The sequence below is a fragment of the Aythya fuligula genome, chromosome 8 (assembly GCF_009819795.1).
Source record: "Aythya fuligula isolate bAytFul2 chromosome 8, bAytFul2.pri, whole genome shotgun sequence".
Lineage (NCBI taxonomy): Eukaryota > Metazoa > Chordata > Aves > Anseriformes > Anatidae > Aythya > Aythya fuligula.
Genome location: NC_045566.1, coordinates 5,207,954 through 5,230,744, shown reverse-complemented (window position 1 = coordinate 5,230,744; position 22,791 = coordinate 5,207,954). Strand labels below are relative to the sequence as shown.

Here is a 22,791-nt window from a genome sequence, read left to right as displayed (position 1 = left end):
TAGCAAGAACAATAATGTTTAGTAAAGTTTACTCAAAGTAGTCTACTATACAGATACACTTATTGCAGAACTATGCTTTAGCAGGACATGTGCCAAGTTCCAACCAAACAGAATTCAACAGTCACAGTATTTCAAGAAAGCTGGGACAATTTTCTTATATTAGTCTTGGTCTTAGTACTAAGCATCTACTCCATGGAATGCAGCTGACCACTGCCTTCAAAAACAGCAATTATTGGTTTTATATAAGAAATCTATTTCAGATACTACTTGGTACAGATTTCACTTCAGACCGAGGCACGCAATGTCAAGACCTTTGAGCACCACTTTCATCACAGTAACAAAAGCTAAAGCTGATCAAAAGTAGAAAAAGCAGCAGCCTAAATAGTCACAGAGTAGTCTAAGGTAGGGATAAAAGCAAAACTACGAAACCCTTATTACTCACTTCTGAGCCAAAGTAACGAGGAACTTGACACACTGATAACACCGACTGCTGTCCACATGGTTGCTGTGGTGCATCAAGGCTGTAAGGAGAAACAAGTGGGTTAAAAAAAAGAACAAAAATCAGATTTCTATGTACCAACCAGGCTGAAAACAATGAAGATGAAGCTAACATTTTAGCTTAGGTGGGGAAAGTTATTTCTACAGATGTTAGCATGAGTATGTGTTAAACACACTACTGTATTGCTGGCAGTTTTGACTATTTCTGGAACTCTATTGGATTAAAAATAGATCAAAGTGAAAATGCAGTAATTCTTTCAAACATGGTACCTGAATTTTAAATAGCCCTGTCCTAATGCAGTTTTCCTCCCCTATAATCCTGTCTATGTTAGATAATTGCTATGGTTACATGTATCTGAAGTTGAAAAAACAAAAACCAAACCATTCAAAACCACTATAAACAGACCAGACCACCAGCTTTCTCCTGGATCAGAACTTGCTACGCTAGAAGAATGTGTGTGTGAATGCTTCTTCACACAAACAAGCGTAGCAAGATTCAGTCATGAGACTTTTCTATGGGAGATCCAGGCAAAACAACAGAGTTCCTAGTCAGGAATTTTTCTATACAATGAATTCTGATGTAACAAAATTCTTTGGCTGAGCAGCAGATTTCTATGGAGCTGCCACAAGCAGATTTCCCACTCAGAAGTTGCTCTGTCCATATCACTCCACATCAAAGCATACTGCAGTGAAACCTCTAAAGGCGGCAAACAATTGCTAGGGAACTGCAAATTGCTGTGTTTTACTCTCAAAACACAGCAGATAATTAACACCTCCGTACTGGCATACTGCAAATTAAGCACTAACACCCTTGAGGGCCACAGAAAACTATTTGCTGGTTTCTTTCCTTGGAGTAAGACGAGTTAATGTGACTGATAGGTCACGGGCTGCGTGCAGTGAAACTGGAAGCTGTTCAGTGCTGTTGCTAGGAGACTCCAAGGTAAAACTACAACATTCACTCCCAAAACTCACAGCAGTTCTTGTAAAATATGTATGATTTAATACCAAAACACAATAAGCCTTCAACATAAAAATCTAATTGAATAATTGCATCTCTTCTCTGTAGGAAAAGAACAAAAGGTCACATATTGCCCAAGTTACAGAATAGGACTGGTTCAAGTGGGACCACTTAGAAAAAAAGATAACCAATTAATCCCTGACTCTACTGCATGTTACCTTCTCTTCTATCAGTCATACATGGAAATTAGTAAACAGAAGAACACTGAAGCATAAGAGAAAAAAGCTAGGTATTGTTTCTCACTAAACCAGAATCCAAAATAAATTCAGGTAAAAGCCACAGTCTGAAGCAGCTCCTCATCCAGACAGCTATGGAAGAGATACCCAAGCTGCACTTGTTGATTACATGTGCTCTTTAAGCATTATGTGGCTAATCTACATTTGTTAGCACAAAGCCTCTTCTGATTCACATGAAATAAGCTCTCATCATTCTGGGACATTTTTTTTTTTTTTTAAATCAATTTTAAATGCTTTGGTACCTTCGCTTCAGTAAGGTCAAATGGAGATGCAGCACTTTTAATGACCAGTAACAAACCAGTATGAATTATCAACATAAGGGTCAGTAGGAGAGACGGTAACATTCACACACTGGCTTACTTGCCTATTAATCCATTTTCCGTTTCAAAAGCAAATTTGATGCGTTCTACTTGTAAGGGGTCTTCAATAACCTGCCATGAAAGAAAAAGGTCAGTAGAAGTAACTTATGCTTGATATCTGAGAATCTATACTAGGAAATGCTTTTAATCACCTCAACATGAAAAACGTGAGACTTACAAAGTTTCATATAACACCAGATTATCAAGAGAGCAATTTAAAGAGTTATAAAAACTCAAACTGAAGGATCAAAGATACCCAGATGTTAAAATTATCAATGCAGTCCTGTTGTTTTTACCATCATACATCAATAAAAATTTAGTCCTGTACTTAAATGTACAAGCCTTCACCATTCACCTACCAGTATCTCATGGAGTAACTGGAATATGTTTTTCAATTCATGAGGTGGAGCAGTTTCCAGCTGAGTCTGCAAATAAGAAATATAAAGCTACTTAGATAGTAAAATGTGTGGATGATACAATTACCAGACTCTCTGAAAAAAATAGTCATTTTAAACAGCAGAAGTTAAACAACCACAACTAAAAAACATCTCTCAAATCCAGTGATCTGTACTGTTCTTCTGCAGATCCTAGCACCATTTTAACACCTAAGACACAGTATGACCAAAGCCTAGAAGAAACTATCTTGATCATCTCTACCTTGATGAAGTGTAGCACAGTGAAGGAGAAGCGCTCATTACAAAAGCAGCAGTACACCACCATCTCAATGACAACTGACAGGGATCCGGTTAGCTCTCGTAACGCATACATCACCTAACAAAAAGATAAACAATTTCAGACACAGCCATGCAATTATTTTCAACAGATGGATCATGTTTATAATAGAATGTTAGGTTTTTCCAGAAATGGTTGCTTTTTCTTTTCTTCCCAGCACCTGCATGGCCCAGTGGGCTGAACCTCTTCACTCACAGCACTCCACTCAGCTCCTGCTGCCCGCCTCTGAGGGTCTGAGTTAAGCATGACCCATTAAGTCACAGTGATTCAAGTCAGCACCTCCAACTGACGTATGGTAACTGACTGCATGGATACTGGTAAAATATATTCTTTGCCAACTCTGTAAACGCTCATAACTAGACCTTAAAGCTTAGGGATTTACTAGAATAAGTTGTCAAGAAGAAACCAAAGGTGCCTTCTTGTTTAGGCTCAGAATAAAGCCCTCATACTCCGAGCTGGCTGCTTTTTAACATTGTGTTTTTCATGTCAAGATACTTCAAAGAACTAATGTCAGACAAGCCTTTAGGTTCAGGCAGGGTAGAACTCAGAACAGGTACCTCCATTAAGTAAGGTTTTCCTTCAGATAGGAATAACAAGGCTTCCACTTCCCCATGGAGCGTCAGAAGTGGACCTGAAGTAGTTATGCTTAGAGGTGGCCGCTGCTTAAAGAGACCAGGAGCTGTAACAGCAAATAGAAAAACAATCCAGTAATAAATCAGATTGTTCTACACACCTTGAAGACACTGCTGCTCATCTGGCATCCTATCACCTCTAATGATGGTCACTTCAACTAGCCTGTATGGTACCACTCCAAATAAACTTTTGTACTGACGTGCCATTTACATTAGTGACACGATAGGGAGATGAACCACAAAAAAGCAGGATGTTCATATTTACCATCAGGACTTTAAGTTTTAATTTCACTCCCACTGTTGCACATTCAGAACGTTTATCATTCTTCTCTTACTTTACATTTTTTGACTGCCCCCAACTCCAGAAACTTTTATTCTTTGACAGACATCAAATTATTCTTTCCAAAAAGAGAACTTCAGATGTTTCCTTCAGTGCACCGAAGATCTGAACTCATTTCTTTATTATGCTTATTTAGATATCTCCGTCTCTTGTAAGAAATATCTAGGAGAGCATTCTACTGCTTATTATTCAGTAGCTTGGTCCAAATATTCCCCTTAAGACTAGCAAAAGACAAATGCAGGCAAAGTACAGCCTGGTAGGCTGCAGGTCTTTCCCAGACAACAAATTGATCCATCCACATGAAGAAAGACCTTTTAGGCAAATGGGGCTGTGTGTGTTTGAGTGAAGAGCATAATAATGTTTCTCTCAAGATTTTTTTTCTAACCCAATGCCTGTAAGTGCTGTTTGCTACAGCCTCTCAGTACTTGTTCAGAAAAATAAAGAGAAATCAAATGTTCCTGCTAACCAGTGCCTTAAATTTGAAGCGAACACATTTCTCCTCACTGATGCCTACGTGATGCCTAAGTTACTCCCAATTAAAGTAACCAAAACGAAATGTCACAGAAGGCAAAAATGCAATTCTTACCAACATTTCTTTGTGAGGAGACGTCAGAGTGTAAAACAAGCAGTGCCACAGTATTGTGAAGATATCCAAACTCACGTGCTTGTGCTGAACTCCATCTGCGGTTCTGTTTTAGCCAAAGGAGAGATTTAATTAAGTTTCATTTAATTAAGTTTCAATTGATTGATTTAGTCAACTCCTGTTAAGTCAAAACAAAGCAATTTCCTTAACAGCCCACCTCTATGTTTCAAGACTTCGAATGCATTGAAAATTTTATTATCCCAAGAATGACACTCACTTCTGTCCATACAGACATTTCTCCACATTAACTACTATGCACACACAAACTTTAAGACTTCATTAAGTTCGCAGAATAATCCAGGGAATAGTCTATTTTATCACATGAAGACTATTTGCCCATAATGTAAGCATCTTAAACCCCGAATGACTGACTACATTAGCTTTACCTGATTGCTCTGACGATTAGGACCAAGTAGAAAGTTGATCATGTGCCTCAAAGCAGAGTGTCCGAGAAGAAGACTGCTAGCCCTTATGCCCTGCTGTTTAAACAATAATAAAAAGTTATATTCCTATCTAGGTAAAGAATTAGTGCTGTAAGGCACAAAAGAAAAGCAGTGCTAAACACTGCACCTTCCTTTAAAAAGCTGTTTCATTATATACAGCATGTTATATAAACTAGACCAGAATTGCTACATGTAAAATAACTGTAATATAAAAGAAAAAAGAATAGGGGGATAGAGAGAACTCATACTGGGGTGAACAGCACAGTTCAGTCATTCATTCTACTTGCTATGTGACAAAAAATATCCCAAACCATTAATATGTTTTAGAGGAAACAAAGACCACCCAACCAAAAAAAAAAATAATCAAGAAACAAATCCCGAACATTCAGACTCTGGAAACGACATCTTCAAGAAGTATACACTTGTATATTTTTGGATGATTTTATCCTAAATCAGTGTTCAAAGCCACTTATTAAGAAAAGAAAAAAGCAACCCTGAAACGAAGATCAAATACTCTTCTGGAGGAATTCCACTGTGCTGTTGAAACCTTCTATGAAGACGGATGACTAGCTGTTTTACTACAGGTCTTTAAAATTAAAGTAACATGAGAAACATAAGCAGTTGCTTACCTTCTGTACAAAATTGTTGAATAGCAAAAAGTACTGAGCACAGTTTTTGCAGTTTTCAGGAACATCTTTATCCAGTAGAGCAAGTAGCACCTCCAGTAACTGATGTAGACTTTTTAACTGTGAAAGCAATTAACTTGAATTTAAATGCTTGTCTCCTGCTTAAAATACAAGAATTCCTACATTTTAAATTTTGGGTTTGACTAAGAAAATTGTCAAATACACTCTCTGTGATTAATATGAATAGTTAACACAGAACTGCAACCTTACAATTTTTAACTGAGTTAATGTGCATATTTAAACAGCAAAGTAAGGAAAGCATTAGCATGTAGGTAACTTGCTTCGAGAAGTGGAACACAGTGGTTATATAAGTTTGCAATATTCTTAAAGCAATTCAAATTACTCATCAGTCAAGTGGTAACTGATGTTCAAATGTTCCTGTCATTATAGTAAAATAAAATGAACCAGATTAGAAGTAAATCATAACTCAATATCTCAGGCTAACATACCACCATATTCACTTATGCAGAAAGCAATTTTAGTGTTTACTTTACATCAAAGCACACTAAAGGCATTAGGATATTATTACATCTTAGTTGACAGATAGAAACTAACAGCCAAGAGGAAGTACCCAAAAGCTCTCAAGCTATACTGCAAGGGTTCATCTCCCTACTATTCTGCTCAGCTTGGAGGACTTTATAGCTATCTTTCCTTAAAGCTCTAAATAAGAAAAACATTATGGCAGCCAATACAACAGCAGTGCCTAAAATCTGTTGCAAGAAAATTACTTCAAACTGAACAAGACTTGGACACTTGAAAGTCCCCACTGAGAGCTCAGTCAGTGATGCTTTCTGTCTTCTAGCATGTTTCTTGAGTTCTCTATATACAAATGATTTGGTCAGGTCACCCGAGGGAAACAGATGGATCTTAAGAATTTATTTTATTTTTTTTAAACACAAATGAGCCCTTTTCACATATTTCCTGCTGGGTTTTCCTACAACACTAAAATGAGCTAAATAGAACAAGGCTGCACTTCCCAAACTTAGTTTCCAAGATTTTCTAATAGAAAATTAAACCTCTGAACAATAACCAAAGTTCAAATGTCTCCTTAGAACAAGTTAGCCCAATTACTACTGCTATGGGCTTCTGACTGAGCGAGGAAGGAGAATTAAAAATTAAGTTCAAAATTAAAGCTGATTTCTAGGATCTCTCAGTTACAGAAAAAGAATAAATTTCACAAAAACAGTTTACAAACTTTCAAAAAGACTGTGATGTCAGTTTATGAAACAAGCTGAAGTGAGGCAGAATTGTTTAGACCTTCAAACTTAAATTCTAAGAATTACAGCAGCATATTACCTCACAGGGTAGGGACAAAGAATTAACTTATTCAAGAAAGAAAGAGCTACAAGCCTGTAAAGGATGTGAGTTTCCCACTTTGTCATTTGCAAAATCACATAACATTGCCTTCAAGCAGAAGCAAGAGTTGAGGTAGAGACGATCAACAGCATCACTGGTGAGGAGGTGTCACTAACCTTCTCTTGATAAAGCAAGGCACTATCAAGGGTTTTTTCAAGAACAGTGGCTACAGCAACTCGCACCTCTCTTACGCTGCATTCCAGGAGGAAAGTTCTGGAAGATAAAAGGTGAAGATGCAAAAAGAACTGGAATCAACGCATACACACAACGGCTATGGTTAAGTGTGGTATTTATCATTTTGAAAAGGATAGCAGTTCAAATACTCTTGGATCATACTTCTGTGGATAAGCTTTAATTTACATTCCTATGTTCCTGTTTGTCACAATTAAAACCTACAATACCATCATATATTTACTTTCAAAGAACAAAAAAGCTAGAACTACGAGCTACCATATGATACTGTCTTTCAGTGAAACTTCGGAGATAAACTTTTATTTAGATTGATGCATCCCTCTTTTTTTTTTTTAAATTGGTTTTCCAGGAGTTTGTCATAGAAGTTTTGAACACACTTAGCTGATCTTGATGGTGAGAAAAATATGTCGTAGTTTACCTGTCATACATCAGATACGTATTTAACTTATCTTACCCCAATTCACTACATTCTTCTTTCCCTCTATTTGCAGGAGTGACTAGACAAACACACTTCAAGGCACTCCTCTGAATTAAACACCTGCACCCCTCACATACACTGCACCATTTTATTAGATTTTCAGAACTACTGAAAAAGCTGGACAGAGGAAAATACTAGAAGTAAAAACCTCAGTGATAATTTAGAGTGCCTATTTACAGAACGTGCACACTCAACTCCTTGACAATACACCACTGTAGGCCAGATCACGTTATTATGAAGCTTCATCCATACACAAGACACAAAACACCACACAAAAGCCAGAATTACCAGTACTTACTTTACAAGCTCCCGTCCCTCTGGCCCAACGAAATATTCCACTAACCACTGACATGCATCAATGCTTTTGGAGAGTAGTGCATCTATGGTTGCAATCCACTCTTCTGTATCAGCCCTTTAAAAACAGGAAAAAACAGGGATAGTAATGAAAGAGAAAACCACCTGCAGTACCTAAGCTATGTTTCATATCACGTCTTTCTTTCTGATAAGCCAGAAGTGGCTTTCCCCCAGTCAGGTCTTACCTGAGTTTCTTCTTGGTTCTGAGATAAGTTTGGAAGAGGAATTGGACTGCCAGCTGTAAGCTCACCTTTGCCATGCATGGATAATAAGGATGTTTTACCTTAGTCTGAAAGAAACATCAAATTTACTCCAGAGCAGAACTATGCCTGCAGCACTTACGCTGTCTCCTGAAACATATTCTATTCAAGTACACTATGCTAGTTTAACAAATACGCTAGAACGGGAACAAACTTACTTTAAGGCCCGCTAAATCTGTAGATTTCATAGATTTAATAAATGCTGGTTGGTTTATTAATCACTAACTACATTCAGAAAAGCTCTAGTAGACGAAACTGAAATGAATGAAGGGCTACCACCTTTGAGGTGACTAACGCTGGTTTTTGGATATTCGATACAGAGGGGAATTTGTGCCTCTAGAGCTTAGTTCGCATCAATTTAAAAAGTATTATTTCATAAATTTTATTATCCATTTACACAGTGTCATTTTCACATTTCTGTAAAAAGAGGCTAGAGCCAGCTTTGAGACAGATGCTATCAATGTGAAGAATTACAGGTGTCAACTGCTCAGCTGGAAAAGCAGAGTCACATCAAGTATTTCTCTTGTAGTTTTCTTGTCATGGCTCTTCTGTGGCCCTGTCTACCCAATATTTCCCAAGTATTCCAAGATTAAAATTTAGTTACTTACAGCATTCAGTGAAGCTAATGATAGAACAAAACTGAAGTAGTCACTACTGTATACATCTCTATTCTTCATAAATTTCAGGTTTTCATCTCTCACCATCTGTAGAAATATTTTTTGAAGTAAAAGAATGCAAAAAAGAAATTAAAACACTGTCAAAGAACACTTCTCTAATGCTTCGTCTTACCCATAAATGTGTATGTTGCTTAAAAACCAGTATCAGACCTGTTCTGTTAATATTCTGAATCACTACTTCGGTAGAGGGCAAAACCATAAGGGAAACTTAGAGATTCGTGTAAAACCAGTGATTTTCTTCAAAGGACATTGCAAAACACAGGTTAATTGACAGACTTAATCACTGGACCATTATGGAAAAGGAAACGGAAGAAGCTGCTGCTGAATTCCATTTTTTGTTTGTTTTTAACAAAATACCAAAAAAAAATCCTTCAAATCTGAAATCCCTGCTTAGAAAATTTACACGTACCATGGTATGCCAGTAATATACTAACATGCCAAAACCCCCTTTACCATGGTATGCCAGTGATGTACTAACATGCCAAGACCCCCTTTAACAAATAAGATTTTGCTGAAAGACTCTCAATAGATTTGAGCCAAGTTATGTTTATTGTAGTAACACAACCCCAGATACTGGAATGCCAAAGTGAGTACCAGTGCCCTGGTACAGGTGGAGGGCCATATACAGCTGGCACAGTTTACTCTGTGTAACATTGGCACTCCTGCACATACACAGAACAGCAGGGTGGTGTGTGCTCAGAAGGCCAAATAAATGCAAGATTGCACACCTACAGGCCTGCAGACAAATTCCTCTTACGATGGAGAATGAATACTGAGTCTACCATCCTCTCACTGCTCTGCTAGTGCCATCACAACTCCGTTACCAGCTCTGACTTGCAGTGCTGCCTTCAATATCTTTGTTCTGCCATTTGAGAACACACGCAGGACTACATAAGCTAACAGACAATTAGCTGGCTGTGGTTTCTCTTAGTTTTCCTCCTCCTTACATTGTTGTGAAACTTGAGAACTAGAGGATAACTAATTTGCGAATTCTCCATTCTTCAAACGTACTTCAAATGAAGCATCTTCTCTCTCTCATCTCTCCCTGTCTGCATGCTGACTGCTGCTGCATCTCATGTTTGACTATTTTGCCTGCAGTTTGTTCAAAGCAAGGAATGATGGGTCAGTTTTGTGAGAAGGGACAGCAAAATGTACAATAATATATCACTGAACAGCTTGTTAAGAACTTTATATTAGAATCTAGAGTTACTTTCTATCTTGGGTTTCAATAACTGAATTACTTCAAGGCTACCTTCAAAATTGTCGTCTTCTTCCTATGAGCTTAAATTTTGTATGAATAGCATTTATTTGCAACTTGCAGAGTTCTCTACCTGATATATCCGTACAGGCATTTTCTCTACAAAAAGTCCCTTTTTTTCTCCTTTCCGAACCAGCTTGGTTAAGATGGATAGGCGATCACTGTTGGGCCTATGAGGTCGAGGTGATGACTGGGGTGAAATTTCTGGTGAAGATGGAGCAGATCTAAAACATATAGAAGCTCAAGGTCAACAATGAAATTCTACAACAAATCTGCAGTTGAAGTTTTAAAATACCAATAGAGCCAGTATCATCTTAAAGCAAATTCATATGACAGTCTAAGTAATTTATGAGGCTGTCAGTCAGCTTGAATTTCTTATTCCAACAGTGGCAGGAGTAAGGAAGAGGAACTTATAAAACCAATAAAGGACTATTCAATTAAGCAGCTTAAAGAAAAAACAGAGGGATCAGTACACTCCTGTGCTGAACAAGAATTATTCATTCCTTAGTTCTGGAAATAGGGTCTAGACATCAATATAGGAGAAGCCTTTACAGGCACAAAAGAAACTTACAAGGAGAGGTCCTCAGCTTCCTGACGCACAACACTCACTCGACTTTTCTTTGGTAAGACCGGAGAGTTCTGATCAGACACTCTCTGGTAAAACAGCATATAGGCATTCCAGTACCGCCGACGTACATCAGGGTAAGGGTTAGCTGATGAGAGAAAAGGCATTCAATGAAGGCCTTTGAAGGCTTAGCACTCTTTTCATTCGGACAGGGGAGGGAAATTGAGTGTGCAAGCAACACAGACTGTGCAGTACGAAGTCATTTCTCTAAACATCAGTCTATGTTAGTGAATAAAGAAGTGCACACACAAAGAGCACATGTATTTTAAAAAAGATAGCTATCAGAATTACAAAGTAAATGAAAGATGTTGGAAATATGTTTGGAATTAATTCCTTAAAGCATTGTGAAGTTTAACTATATGATCCCACACCATGTTCTACGGACACTTTGACTAGCCTAAAATAAGGCCTGTTTTGTGTTTTCTTTAAACCATTTTTAATAACGTGCCATTTTACTTCTGAATCTCCTCTGCTATTCAGTTCACAAATAGCTGAACAACAATGAATATGGTTCAATATTTTAGGCCATAGCAGAACTTATAAGGACATAACTTGTTATGTCCTACAGTAAATCAGAATACTTCAGAAAAAAAATGCTTGGGAAGGATTATTAGATCATGTTACTCTAAAGAGATATAATGTACTTAGCTCTATTGAGAGCTAATAAGAAAAATAAAGCTACTGTAAATTCATCTTCACTTCTGCTTACATTGATCATAGACTTTAGGTCTGTACTCTCCACCAAAACATTCATATTCCAAGGTTTCATCAGTTAACTCAAATTCTTCAACAACAGTGTCATTGAATTTATACCACTTTCCTTTTCCACATCCTCTGTAATCAAAAAAACAAACAGAAATAGAACAGAAGCAATATTATTTGATTGTCTAGCAAAAAAAAAAAAAACAAACCACCCCAAATATCCTAGCAATAAGAACCTTGAACTCACATTTGTTTTGACAAGAAATAGAAAGCTTAACTCAATGACAAAATTTGATTCCAAAAAAATTGATTAAAAACAACAGAAGCACATCACCCACAAGTAAGTGTCACAGGAAGTCCTCATTGCAGCAATACAAGGCAAATAAGAATTCCTGATATTTTGATAATGTGGACAATTCTGCTAGGTGTTAAGACAGACCAGTGCTTCCAAAAGAGCTCCGAATGGCTCACTATACCTTCCCAAAACAAGTAGTCTTTAGACTGCTCTCAAAGCCATTATGCGAGTCTTCTTGGACATTACCTCCTGTCCTTTATAAAAGAGTAGTAATGCCCTGCATGTGCCTGGCCACTGTGAACAATCACACCAACAAGCTCATAGTTCTCTGTAGGTGCAACTTTCTTCCTTGGGGAGCCTCCGCTTCCTTGATCTGCATTTCTACCATTGTCCCCCACTTCTGAGGACGAATCCTGACGAGCCATCCCTGACACAGTGTAAGGCTCCATGTTCAGCATCCAGGGAAACTGTGAAGAGATTTTAGATTAAACTCAGATCTTGTCATGCACTTGCTTAATGTAATTTTTTAAGAATTGTATTAATACTCCCATATTGGAAGTGCTAAAGGAAATTATGGTAGTAGAACTTTCCATCCTTATGACACAGAAATTATATAAGATGCCTTTGCAGAGGCTTTTGCTTTCTGAAAGTACTCTGAGAATGCTGAAGGCAAGCAAAGTTTGTAGAAGTATTTATTTTCTATACCATGATCATATTGTAAGTGTTCCACACATTCAAGAGTCCAGCATTGAAATGTGGAGGAAAGAAGGGAGTATCAATAGGAAGGGTGAGTGCACCACACTCCACTAAGTGGAAGGAATGGTGGGAATAGGGAGCATAACCAATAGTTTCCTTACCCTTATTTGTTCATCATATTTAATGGAACGACCGCTCTCCCAGTCAAAGCCAAATCTCATCAGGTGAATCACCAAAAGGCTCGGTAAGACCTTAATGCATGTACGCTTCACTGTAGTTCTCTTAAAAAGACAAAAGAGCATCACCTCTATCTATATAACTCAAGCAAGCTCTAACATTCTTCTATAGATGCCTGATTCCAACCATCCCAAACTGATAAACAATACAGCTACTGGAGGTAGCATGACCACAGGATGACTGTAATGCCTACAGACAGGGTACTACTGCAGTTATGTTTGTGCAGTGGGCTGGTATGTTACAGAACACTGTACCATCCCTGCCATCCCTCTAAACATTTAGTCCACAATATGAGTAACAAGGAATGAAGAAAACTATCTACGTTGGCTTTGGATTTAACTTTATAATTAGACTAAGTTGTATTTAAATATGGCTTCATATAACCATGCAATGCTTAAGAAAACATTAAGCTACAGCTGAATACTCTTACATACATTAAAACAATACCTTTTCTTTGCATTTTTCACAGTAGTACGCATTACTTCCTTCCAGAACTTCTCCTCTAACAAACTGATCCAGTGATATTTCCAAACTTTGACATGAAGTCACACCTAAGTTGAGAGCCATGAAGGCTTCCTCACGCTCATACCTAAAATAAAGAAGAAAAATGGTAAAGACATTGACAGAGGAGAAGTACATTATCATGTATCCAAAGTACATTAACAAGACATGCATATAAAATATCACGTTTGCCCTGTAGCTATCAACAGCTACGATGCTTACAGTCAAAGGTATATTACATTTTGTGCTATTTTGACCTACATATTGTAATAGTTATGGCAGCACATAACAAGTTATCTAATGCACTGAAATTAACGTTACCTGTGAGGACAGTCCTTGCAGATCTTCTGATCAGAAAAGATGCCTTGAAAAGTATTCTTAAATATTTGGTCTCTTCCTATTTTCTGTTGGAGATATAGAACTAGACATCAGTTATATATATATTTGCAGAGTGAAAGACCAAGCATACAGTATGAAGTTTAAGCCTCTGAATGTTACTTAAATCACAAAATAGTTAAGTGGTTCTCTGCCTTCTTTTCCAAAGAAAAAAAGAATGATTGACAGAAAATGGTAGACTGACTACCAAGAGAAGCATGTAAACAAGGAAAGAAACCTGAGGTTTTTACCTTGAGATACTCATCCATCTGATCTATAAGACTGGTAAAGAACTCATAAGCATCCTGTTGCTCTCGAACATAAAGTTCCTTATTCCACATCTTGAAGATCTGTATCAAGTATAAATATAAAGAGGTAGTAGTTTCACATAAATATCAAAAAAAACTTCACCAATAAGCATTATTTCTACACATTTTGACTTTGAGGTAAAACTTTATCCCTAGAAATTCTGCAATGAGAAAAAGGTAAAACAAAAAAAAAAGGCTCATTGTTAAGTAGAAAAGTATATATTCTGAACAAAAAAGTAATACCTTCCAAAAGTTCTCAGGTACATAATACTGTAGCTTGCTTTCCATCAAGTGACCGAAAAGAGACTGAACTTGATAGAACACATTGTCATCTGGATTGTCTGTATCATCGTCAATGGAAAGCAGGGCCTGGGAGGAAACAAATAGCTTTACTAACTTTGCCAAGAACTAATACTTTAGGTTTTCATGACACAGCATGATAAGTTAAAAGTAATCATTTGTGTATCTATATTTTTAGTGTATATGTGCTATGTATATGCACTCTGTATATTTATACATAGAAATTATGTATATAAACACTTTTTTTTAAGAAAAAACAATTCATGTTACAAATGGTGTGAAATGAACTCACAGCTCAGGTGACAGTTAATTCTGAAAAGAGGACTTTACAGGACACTGAACCAATTACCTCTGGGAGCCCAGGTTGCATATATAGCTGCTGGAAGACGGCATTCATGTAACAAGTAGCACCACCATTCTTTAGTCCCACAAATCCTGAAATGGAGCGACTATCCACTGGGGGAAGATACTAGAACGAGAAACATTTTTTGTCTCAATAAATTATGGAACATGTGAGACTCCAACATTATCTCTTTTATAATCACCTTTATAATGAACTGTTATGTACTATTTTATGGAAAACCAGGAAAATCAGTTCTGAAATATCACAAGAGCTGTATTTGCTCATCTATACAGTTAATATTCAGCATAAAACTGAAAAAGCAGCCTAAAATATATCTAAATGAAATTAGTGATAATTAAGCAACACTTCTCTCTTATGCAAATAATTGACAAAGACTCGTAAGAGTATTTGCTTCTCAGAAAGGTCAACTGGATCTTCATCTACTTGTCTGCTTTTTGTAATTTTAAATTGAAGACCATGGAAATTTCTTGAATGAAGCAGCTCAATAGATCAGACAGTACTAATGCTATCATGCTAATGCAAATTAAAAAAAGGCTTCTTGCTTACGTCAAACTCCTTTGTAAGTGCAGGGTCACACTGGTGATGCATAGAAAGCAGCTCTTTTGTAATAAGCTGAAGATTGGAAGGTGAGCTATCAGCCAGCATTACCAACACTTCATAGGCAGCTAATCGGCTATCTGCTGTACTGCACCTATAAGAAGCAAACCACAGTTAAGATCTATTTTTAAAGATTACTCAATTATTTCTAATTCTAGAAAGCCATATTACTCAGAACAAGCGACAATTGTTCAAAAGGACTAGTTTAAATGCTAAAAATCTCCTCAGAGACTGCAGTGTTTTTTTTTTTCTTTCTTGGGGAGGCAGATGGGAAGGAAAGCAGAGGATGAGCAGCCCCAGAAATACTCTTTTAAATAAGCCTTTCCTCCTGATATGGAGATGTCTGTGCTTAACATTCAGTAGCAAGGAAGCAAGGTACCCAGAAAAGAAGACGGTTTGTTCCACCTCTGAGAACTAACAATCAGATTCTATTACTGTAACACTGGTGGAGACAAAATGACTGATGTACAATGAAATGAGCTTTGTAAGAGCTAGACCAGATAACTTCCTTGCTAGGAAGACCTTAGACCTACAGTGTGCTAAATCAGTAGAAAACAACTCTTCAATGGATCTAGCACACTACCCTTTTCTTCTGAAGGCCAAAGAAAAGTCTTTATTTAAAGAAACAAGAGAGAATGCTTGAGGTGAACAGCAATAGAACAATACATCATGGTGTAGCACGTCATATGCAATCAATGCATCAAGTTAATAAAAATGCCAGCTACTTATATGAAACTTAAAAAGCCTATTCAAGATGCCAAGAACATATAAACTCCTAAAAACACTATTTGGACACTTATGTCGGAAACAAATTGGGAAGGTATGCTCTGAAGAAAGCTCCAACATTGGTATGAACTCAATGCATCTATAGCCCCAATGTGGCATTTGCATTCATGAGTACTTGGACAAACCCAAGAAAAACAAAAAAAAAAATTGCTTTTTACTTTGGATGAAAGTCTTGTTGACTGATTGCAGCGCTGCCTGCTGGAGAATGGCTGTTCAGAATAATCCTGGATGCTCTGAAGAGGAAGTCATCCAACAATGGCTTAATCAAAGATGAACCTGTAACACAGTAATCCACATCTACTGTTAAATACATTACATGCTGAACTGCCAATGCTATTCCTTTCAGCTCTGTCACTCCTAATGATATATTATTATATCTTCTACTTATATCTTCAAAACATTTTCTAGGTAATTTTTAAACACTGTGCAGAATTCATGCTGGTCCAGCCACTTTAGAATGAAAAGGAATACTTACCAACCATTTCCTTCTCTGCTCCACAAAGTGAAAGGAGAGTCTTGATGAGCCTTAAGTGTCCTGCTAACAAGATGTTATCAGCTTCACTGGTCTCACACTCAGCTGTGCGGTTGGGTTCAAAATTGTCTAGCCAGGTGATCTCATCTTCTAACATGGCAGCTGGGCTTATCTTTAGCTGTTCCATTTCTGATGCTACAAGATCAAAAGGGAACCCCCACAAAAAAAAAGAAATTATCAGTTCCGTACGTACATATAAGTGTAGAATTTAAATACAAAGAATCTCAAACAAGGTCTCAAACAAGAGTAGACAGCTTTTGAACTGGACTTCCACTCATGTGCTGTTATGTTACCAAAGAGAAAACAATCAATTAGAGAATTTTCCAGGAAAGGGAATGATACTTGGAAAGATTTCTAGAAGTAGGTCAAACTGAATTCTGAGAGGGTACAGACAGTGTGGAGTGGTAGTATGTTTATATATATGTATTCTTATGGGGAAGGTGCTGCAGAGATTTACTCTGCAAGCTGAGTATACAGGTAGGTATTTCACATCTCCTCATGGAGGAAACTGACATACATTCACTACTTAAGGCTCTTGATTATCTTACTGTAATTTTTCATCTCTGTACTTCCAACTGAAGGCCTAACAGATTGTCTAGTTTATCCCACAATATGTAAAAAGAGCATCTTCTGCAAAGGAACTCATTTCAGTTACCAAAAGGATTAATTGCCTTGCAGTTACCAAACACCAAGAATTGCCCACATCAGGCATTAACAGCACAGAATGGCCAGCACACTGTCAAGTCACATTGAGTTAATCCCCATAAAGTCTACATTCTGCATCTGGTCTACAGAAGGAAGACATTTAGAAGTTGCAATCAGAGTAGCATGTATGTCTGGGCCATAATCTAAACGTACTTACATGTCAGATCATCCAATAATTGACATCTCAGGTCAAAGTATTCTGTACACTGGGACAAAAGTCTAAAAGATACAAATAGAATAGTTTATTTTGGGAAAAAGTTTCTAATTTTAATTTAAGCTATTACCTTTAAGGCCCACATTCTCTGTCCATCTAATTCAAGTATTGTAGCTGTCTTGGTATGCTTTTTATGCATGTGCTTCAGTTTTAAAATGATTGCTTCTGATTATTTTTTTTGAGTAACATTTAACATTGCTTTCTTCCCTCACCTCATAAGTTAAATACCAAATGGTAACGTCAACAACATATTTTAGGTTGTCAGTTACTCCTTTACTCAGATTCTTCTAGACTAGTATATTGAATAGTCTTTGGCCAGTCAGGGACATGTCAACAGAACTGACACAGTCTTAGCAGGTGCAATGGTTAGCAAACAAGTCATTTCGACTACTGCAAGAACATCCTAGAAAGAGAATGCCTATTTAGCAACTACAGCCTCTGGGAAGTTAAATAAAACAAACTGTATGAATTCGCAGAGGAAGAGCTGTACATTAGAAATTCAGATTTCCCTCCAACTTACATAATTCCTGAACTTTCTGGGGCACAACAGACATGTCTACTTTCCACAGAATTGCAGAAACAAAGTCCTAATCACCTATACCTCAGAGCTTCCAAAGCACTACTAATTTAAAAAAAAAAACACAATAGGTTTCCTTCCCCAGTAAACACACATTTGCCTTACCTCTGGTTAATTCCTCTCATGATGCTGGTTGGTGACCAAAGAGGCAGCTGGGCACTGAGAATAACACTCAGGAGAAACTGGTTTGGCTTTTGTACATCTGGGTGAGTTGACGTGTCAGTCTGACTAAGGGTGTACAACTGGTCACAGGCAACACGACGAATCTGAAAAAGTATCATTGTCAAGCACTAGACCTTACTCAACGGTTGCCAAAAATAAACTTCTGTTTGGTTAGAAACCTGACAAAACCCAGACACTGAAAATCTCGTGGAAACTAGAGCATGAGCTCCACACCCACCAGCCAGGCCTTCTCTATTTATAGGGATTTAGCAAACCACTTTCATTCCTCTGCTAACAGCTCTGGATGCTTTATTAAACACAGACTATCAATTCAGGTAAGGGGTGAAAAGATAAAACAACTTCATACAAAATAGGAGGAATGCCATGAAATGAAGTAAGTGCGGCTTGAAAAAAATCTCTAGATTTTTTAATATCTAGAATAATCTCAAATCAGAAAAAAAATAAATTTTAGGAGGGTTCTGACATTTGGAAGATTCTTTCAAGAAGTCCAGAAGAGTCCATTAGATCTTACCCAAAACTTTTCAGACAATAGTTCCTTGTAACTTCCCCTTGTTGAGAAGGTGAAAGTACTAGTATTATATAATCTGTCTCACCAAAATGAGAGTATTTTCTGACTATTCAAAGCACAGCTCTGCCTCGTGGATTATACAAGCCTAAGGAATGCAATACTTCAGCATTTGTTATCAACACAGCACTAAGTACTGGAATTACTAGCCATTACCCAAAGGTTATTTATACAAACAGTGTTGGAATACTTGTAAAGAACAATTTTATCATGAGATGACATGAAATGAATAAAGTATACACATTTCACTGAAACATTAAAGAAGTTTTCAGAGAAAAACTCTTACCTCAGCACTTGGTGATCCAAGCAGTATGTCAATGATAAAATCAGCAACACAAGGCAAATTGTAAAAAGATCCTAGAACAGAAGAATATGAGGTTATCTTTTCTAGAATAATCATTTAAAATCACTGTTACAGTCTTATATTAAAATACCATATAGGACTTATAAGACATACCCTGTTGTCAATACCAAAAAGCAGGAATGGGTATTTGCATGTTTCTCCATCTCCTTCCATCAGAGACGAGCACTACCTCATAACAGCATTTTCCTTCTCCTTCCACCACCACCATTTACATTTCTTGTACACAAAAGGTTCAAGTACTAAACATTAGCTGTGCAAACAGCAGCACGTGCAGAACTATGTCCTTCAGAGCCAGTACAAATATTTATATACTAGCAGTAAGTTAGCTTTCCCATTGCATTTCACTAAGGCACAGCACCACATGCCTTGTTTCATGCCACCTACTGTTCAGTCCTGGGTATAAAAAATGCATTTTTAAAATCAAATTGTGAGTTTGTCACTTGAGCTGAGAAGGTAACTTAGAAATTTCAGAGTTTCTCATGATTATTTTTTAAACCATCTTCATAAGACTTCACCCTCCTTACTTATACTCCAAACACTGAGTAAATCCAATTCTATTTCATACCTAGTTGCTGACTGCGTAGCTGAAGGCAGGTTACTAACAGAGACAGGGCTTCTCCAGCAATCAGAGCATCTTTGGTAGATACGGACTGCTGTCTCACACAGATACCAGCATGCAGTGCTGTTGGCTCTCCTTCACTTCCTGAACTGCAATTACTTCCTGTATTAAGAAATGAACAAATGCTATAACCCATTACATTTTTCATGTATCTTCAGCCTCTGGTCGGTTATCTACAACTTAAGTCTTCTCTAAAAGCCACACAAACATGCAACATTTTTCTTAGATTTATGTAATTCAGCTTCACACTTCACATGTGTTAAATTAAGAATAAACCAAATACTTCCATCCCTAAAGATGGCTTCCAAATGCTTCCTTCAATAAAGAGGTTTTAAAAGATGTTAGGCACAGTAACCTACCTGAGCTGCTAAGTCTGTTTCGAATCCCTGCAGGAAATAAAGTGTTGCTTTCTTTTATTGGCTGACTACTTCCTACGAGGTCCAGTCGTCCTGCAGCAGCTGCCCAAGAAAGTCGCATGAAGCAAGCCACCGTGGAAGTGAAATCGTTCACCTCCATTGTCTGAAGAAATAAGAAACAGCATTAATTCTGTTATGGTCGACAGCCTTTGTTAATGACAGGGATAAGAGGAATGCATCTTCTGGATCACATCAAATTCACATTTGGATTTGTTCTTCTCTCTTCTCTAACCAGGCTTAAGGATACCTTAAGTTAGATGTTAAAAACCAGATAAAGGTAGGGAAGAGAGACTGATAACATGGATTTCCAGAGGCTTTTAAATGAAGCCTGGGCAAAAACTCATATAGAAAGTAGACTTTTGACTGAAAATACAGGAGTTATACAGCTGCCACCAGAGATCACACTGCTACATCACCATAAATAATCAAACACTTCCTTACTTGTATGGCAACTCTTGCTGCTGGTATGATTTCTTCTACCCTAATGGAGGATCTATCAGACACAGAGAGCTGTCGGTAGGATGACTTCTCAGGTGTTCCACAAATGGACATCTGCCTACTTCCTTGCCGGCTGACGTTACGGAAGGGGCGCGAGGACAATGCTTCTACCCCATCCTTAATGAAATCCTCATCCAGTAAGGTAGGCATTGTTTGGCCAACAAGCAAGAACCTACATTCACAGAGCAGAAATGTCAAGCTTATTTTTGAATCTTCACAGCAAGTGAAGAACTGATACTTTGAGTTCTATTTCAAACAAATATTACAAGGGACACTCCAAAAGCCAAGAGAGCAGCACTCAATCTAATGAGAAGCAATTACTTACCTTGCAAGTTGCAGGCAGATGGAATAGACTCCCTGTCTGGTTTCATAGTCTACTTCTGAAGGGATGGAATCTCTCTGCATCACATTCACCACCAAACTTAAAAACAAATCAATAATACAGGCTCTGTTTGAAAGCATTTTACTTAGGAAAGAGGTGCAATTAATTTATCTCCATCCTTCCCTCCTCTTATTCACTCAATTGAATGCCAGTTAAAACTGCCAAACTGGCAGCTTTGGAGACTAACATCCCTATTTTCCCCTCCTGCATTTATAGATTGGAGATTTCCGTTCCTGCTGGTAAATGCTTCAGGATCTACAGGGTACAGAAATTTAAGAGCAACACATACTTGACAATTTTGACACAATTATAAGCAGTGTTGCCAAGTCCTCCAAATGACTGTACCTTATCTGAAGGGTCTGGATTTCAGAGACGGTCAAATTTCATTTGGTTCCCAACACACAATCCACGCTTTGACTGCTAGAAACTGTCTGCTGGTGTATATGCAGGACATAGCACGTGTAATGTAGCCACTTACAAATTCGAACTGGAATGCTAGCTGTTGAAATCTCCATTATTTAACTACCTCTGTGTAAGCTACACTTCATAGGCTTATCTGTGGCTATCTTTATTTTGGTGTTAATATGATATACACCGTTACATTACCATGGTAGCTATGGTATCTTTCCAGACACTTGCAAATAAAAGGATAGCTTTGAATGGACTTTTCCTCTAAAAAAAGCAGCTCAAAACTGTACAAGTGTGCTACAGCATGGAAAGCAGAACCACAGAACAGCTAGCTAAATTAAGTGTTACAAATAGAGTCAAGATTTTGAAATCTAACCTCAAACCTCCTGCTCTGAGGAAATTTTCACAGAAAGACTTGGCACAGTTTCTTGCCATTTCGTCATCTGCAGTTGGCATCAGCTTGGAGCTCAGTACCTAAAATAAAGTATTCACACATAAATCTTAGTATTTCCTTGCTGCTGAAGGTCAAAACTATAGTAGGAAAAAATCCACTACTAATGGAATTAACAATACAGCTCTATTAAGCTCTAGTCTGTAAAGAGAAATCATACTAAAAATATCCAGGACAGCAAAGACTACTACAGATATTTATCCTGTATCAAAGGGCATTTTTATCTTCACTGCTGTTTATTTATTAAGAGAATAAAGTACATACTCTAGTCTGTGAAAAGTGTCTTCAGGCTCAGAAGGAACTCCTTAATAGCACAAATCCTTCTCCTTTTGAGATTTTCAGTTGACAGCAGCCAATAAAACACCCTAGAGATGGCTTACGTATTAACTCATGTCTTCTGAAATAATTGTATTAAATATAATTTTCTTTTTTTTTTTTTTTAAAAGGATAGTCCAGATAATTCTACAGCCCTTGTGAACTTCACCTCTGCATCATCCCTCTTGTTTTAAGTAAGCACTGAACTTCACAGAATCCAATTACACACGGAAATACGGACGTAGAATTCTGCAGTCTCTGTTGGTACATTTATAATTCACTTTTTAAAAAACCAAAATAAATAGAAAAAAATATAAAAGTTGCTTGCTTTCTTGTAAAGTCCCTTCAGTAGATACAGCCAACAATGCTGCACATGGAAAAACAAAATATGTGGTTTCCATGCTCACATAGCATAAGCATGGTTTACAGAGTTCCAGGTATGAAACCTTATTACAACACTGCATGATATAACCCTGAACCTCTAAGACAGATAATTTTAATTTCTTTCACACCTCTACAATTTGCTGCACACATTCTTCAGGAAGCAGTTATCCCAGTGCTCTGGACTGGTTTCCTAGTGTTTGAACATGTTACCAGCTGGGGGAATAAAACAC

The 22,791-nt window shown here is 37.4% G+C and overlaps 1 protein-coding gene across 2 annotated transcripts in view; it reads right to left on the bottom strand.

The window, feature by feature from the left end:
* USP24 (ubiquitin specific peptidase 24) overlaps positions 1–22,791 on the bottom strand; it is a 60,358-nt gene that overhangs the window by 3,997 nt on the left and 33,570 nt on the right. For both annotated transcript variants that reach the window (XM_032192086.1, XM_032192087.1), the window contains 33 exons: positions 21,788–21,885; positions 20,947–21,042; positions 20,565–20,793; positions 20,067–20,226; positions 19,654–19,809; positions 19,011–19,081; positions 18,082–18,242; positions 17,343–17,404; positions 16,424–16,615; positions 16,107–16,224; positions 15,112–15,256; positions 14,551–14,670; positions 14,145–14,270; positions 13,845–13,943; positions 13,540–13,622; positions 13,165–13,306; positions 12,642–12,761; positions 12,031–12,251; positions 11,497–11,621; positions 10,734–10,875; positions 10,236–10,386; positions 8,836–8,931; positions 8,153–8,256; positions 7,912–8,025; positions 7,060–7,156; positions 5,531–5,647; positions 4,845–4,937; positions 4,402–4,504; positions 3,401–3,522; positions 2,769–2,882; positions 2,471–2,536; positions 2,117–2,183; positions 443–521 (listed from right to left, as the gene is read on the bottom strand). In XM_032192086.1, coding sequence (XP_032047977.1) covers positions 443–521; positions 2,117–2,183; positions 2,471–2,536; positions 2,769–2,882; positions 3,401–3,522; positions 4,402–4,504; positions 4,845–4,937; positions 5,531–5,647; positions 7,060–7,156; positions 7,912–8,025; positions 8,153–8,256; positions 8,836–8,931; positions 10,236–10,386; positions 10,734–10,875; positions 11,497–11,621; positions 12,031–12,251; positions 12,642–12,761; positions 13,165–13,306; positions 13,540–13,622; positions 13,845–13,943; positions 14,145–14,270; positions 14,551–14,670; positions 15,112–15,256; positions 16,107–16,224; positions 16,424–16,615; positions 17,343–17,404; positions 18,082–18,242; positions 19,011–19,081; positions 19,654–19,809; positions 20,067–20,226; positions 20,565–20,793; positions 20,947–21,042; positions 21,788–21,885 — 3,989 coding nt within the window. The remainder of the gene's footprint in view (positions 1–442; positions 522–2,116; positions 2,184–2,470; positions 2,537–2,768; positions 2,883–3,400; positions 3,523–4,401; positions 4,505–4,844; positions 4,938–5,530; positions 5,648–7,059; positions 7,157–7,911; positions 8,026–8,152; positions 8,257–8,835; positions 8,932–10,235; positions 10,387–10,733; positions 10,876–11,496; positions 11,622–12,030; positions 12,252–12,641; positions 12,762–13,164; positions 13,307–13,539; positions 13,623–13,844; positions 13,944–14,144; positions 14,271–14,550; positions 14,671–15,111; positions 15,257–16,106; positions 16,225–16,423; positions 16,616–17,342; positions 17,405–18,081; positions 18,243–19,010; positions 19,082–19,653; positions 19,810–20,066; positions 20,227–20,564; positions 20,794–20,946; positions 21,043–21,787; positions 21,886–22,791) is intronic.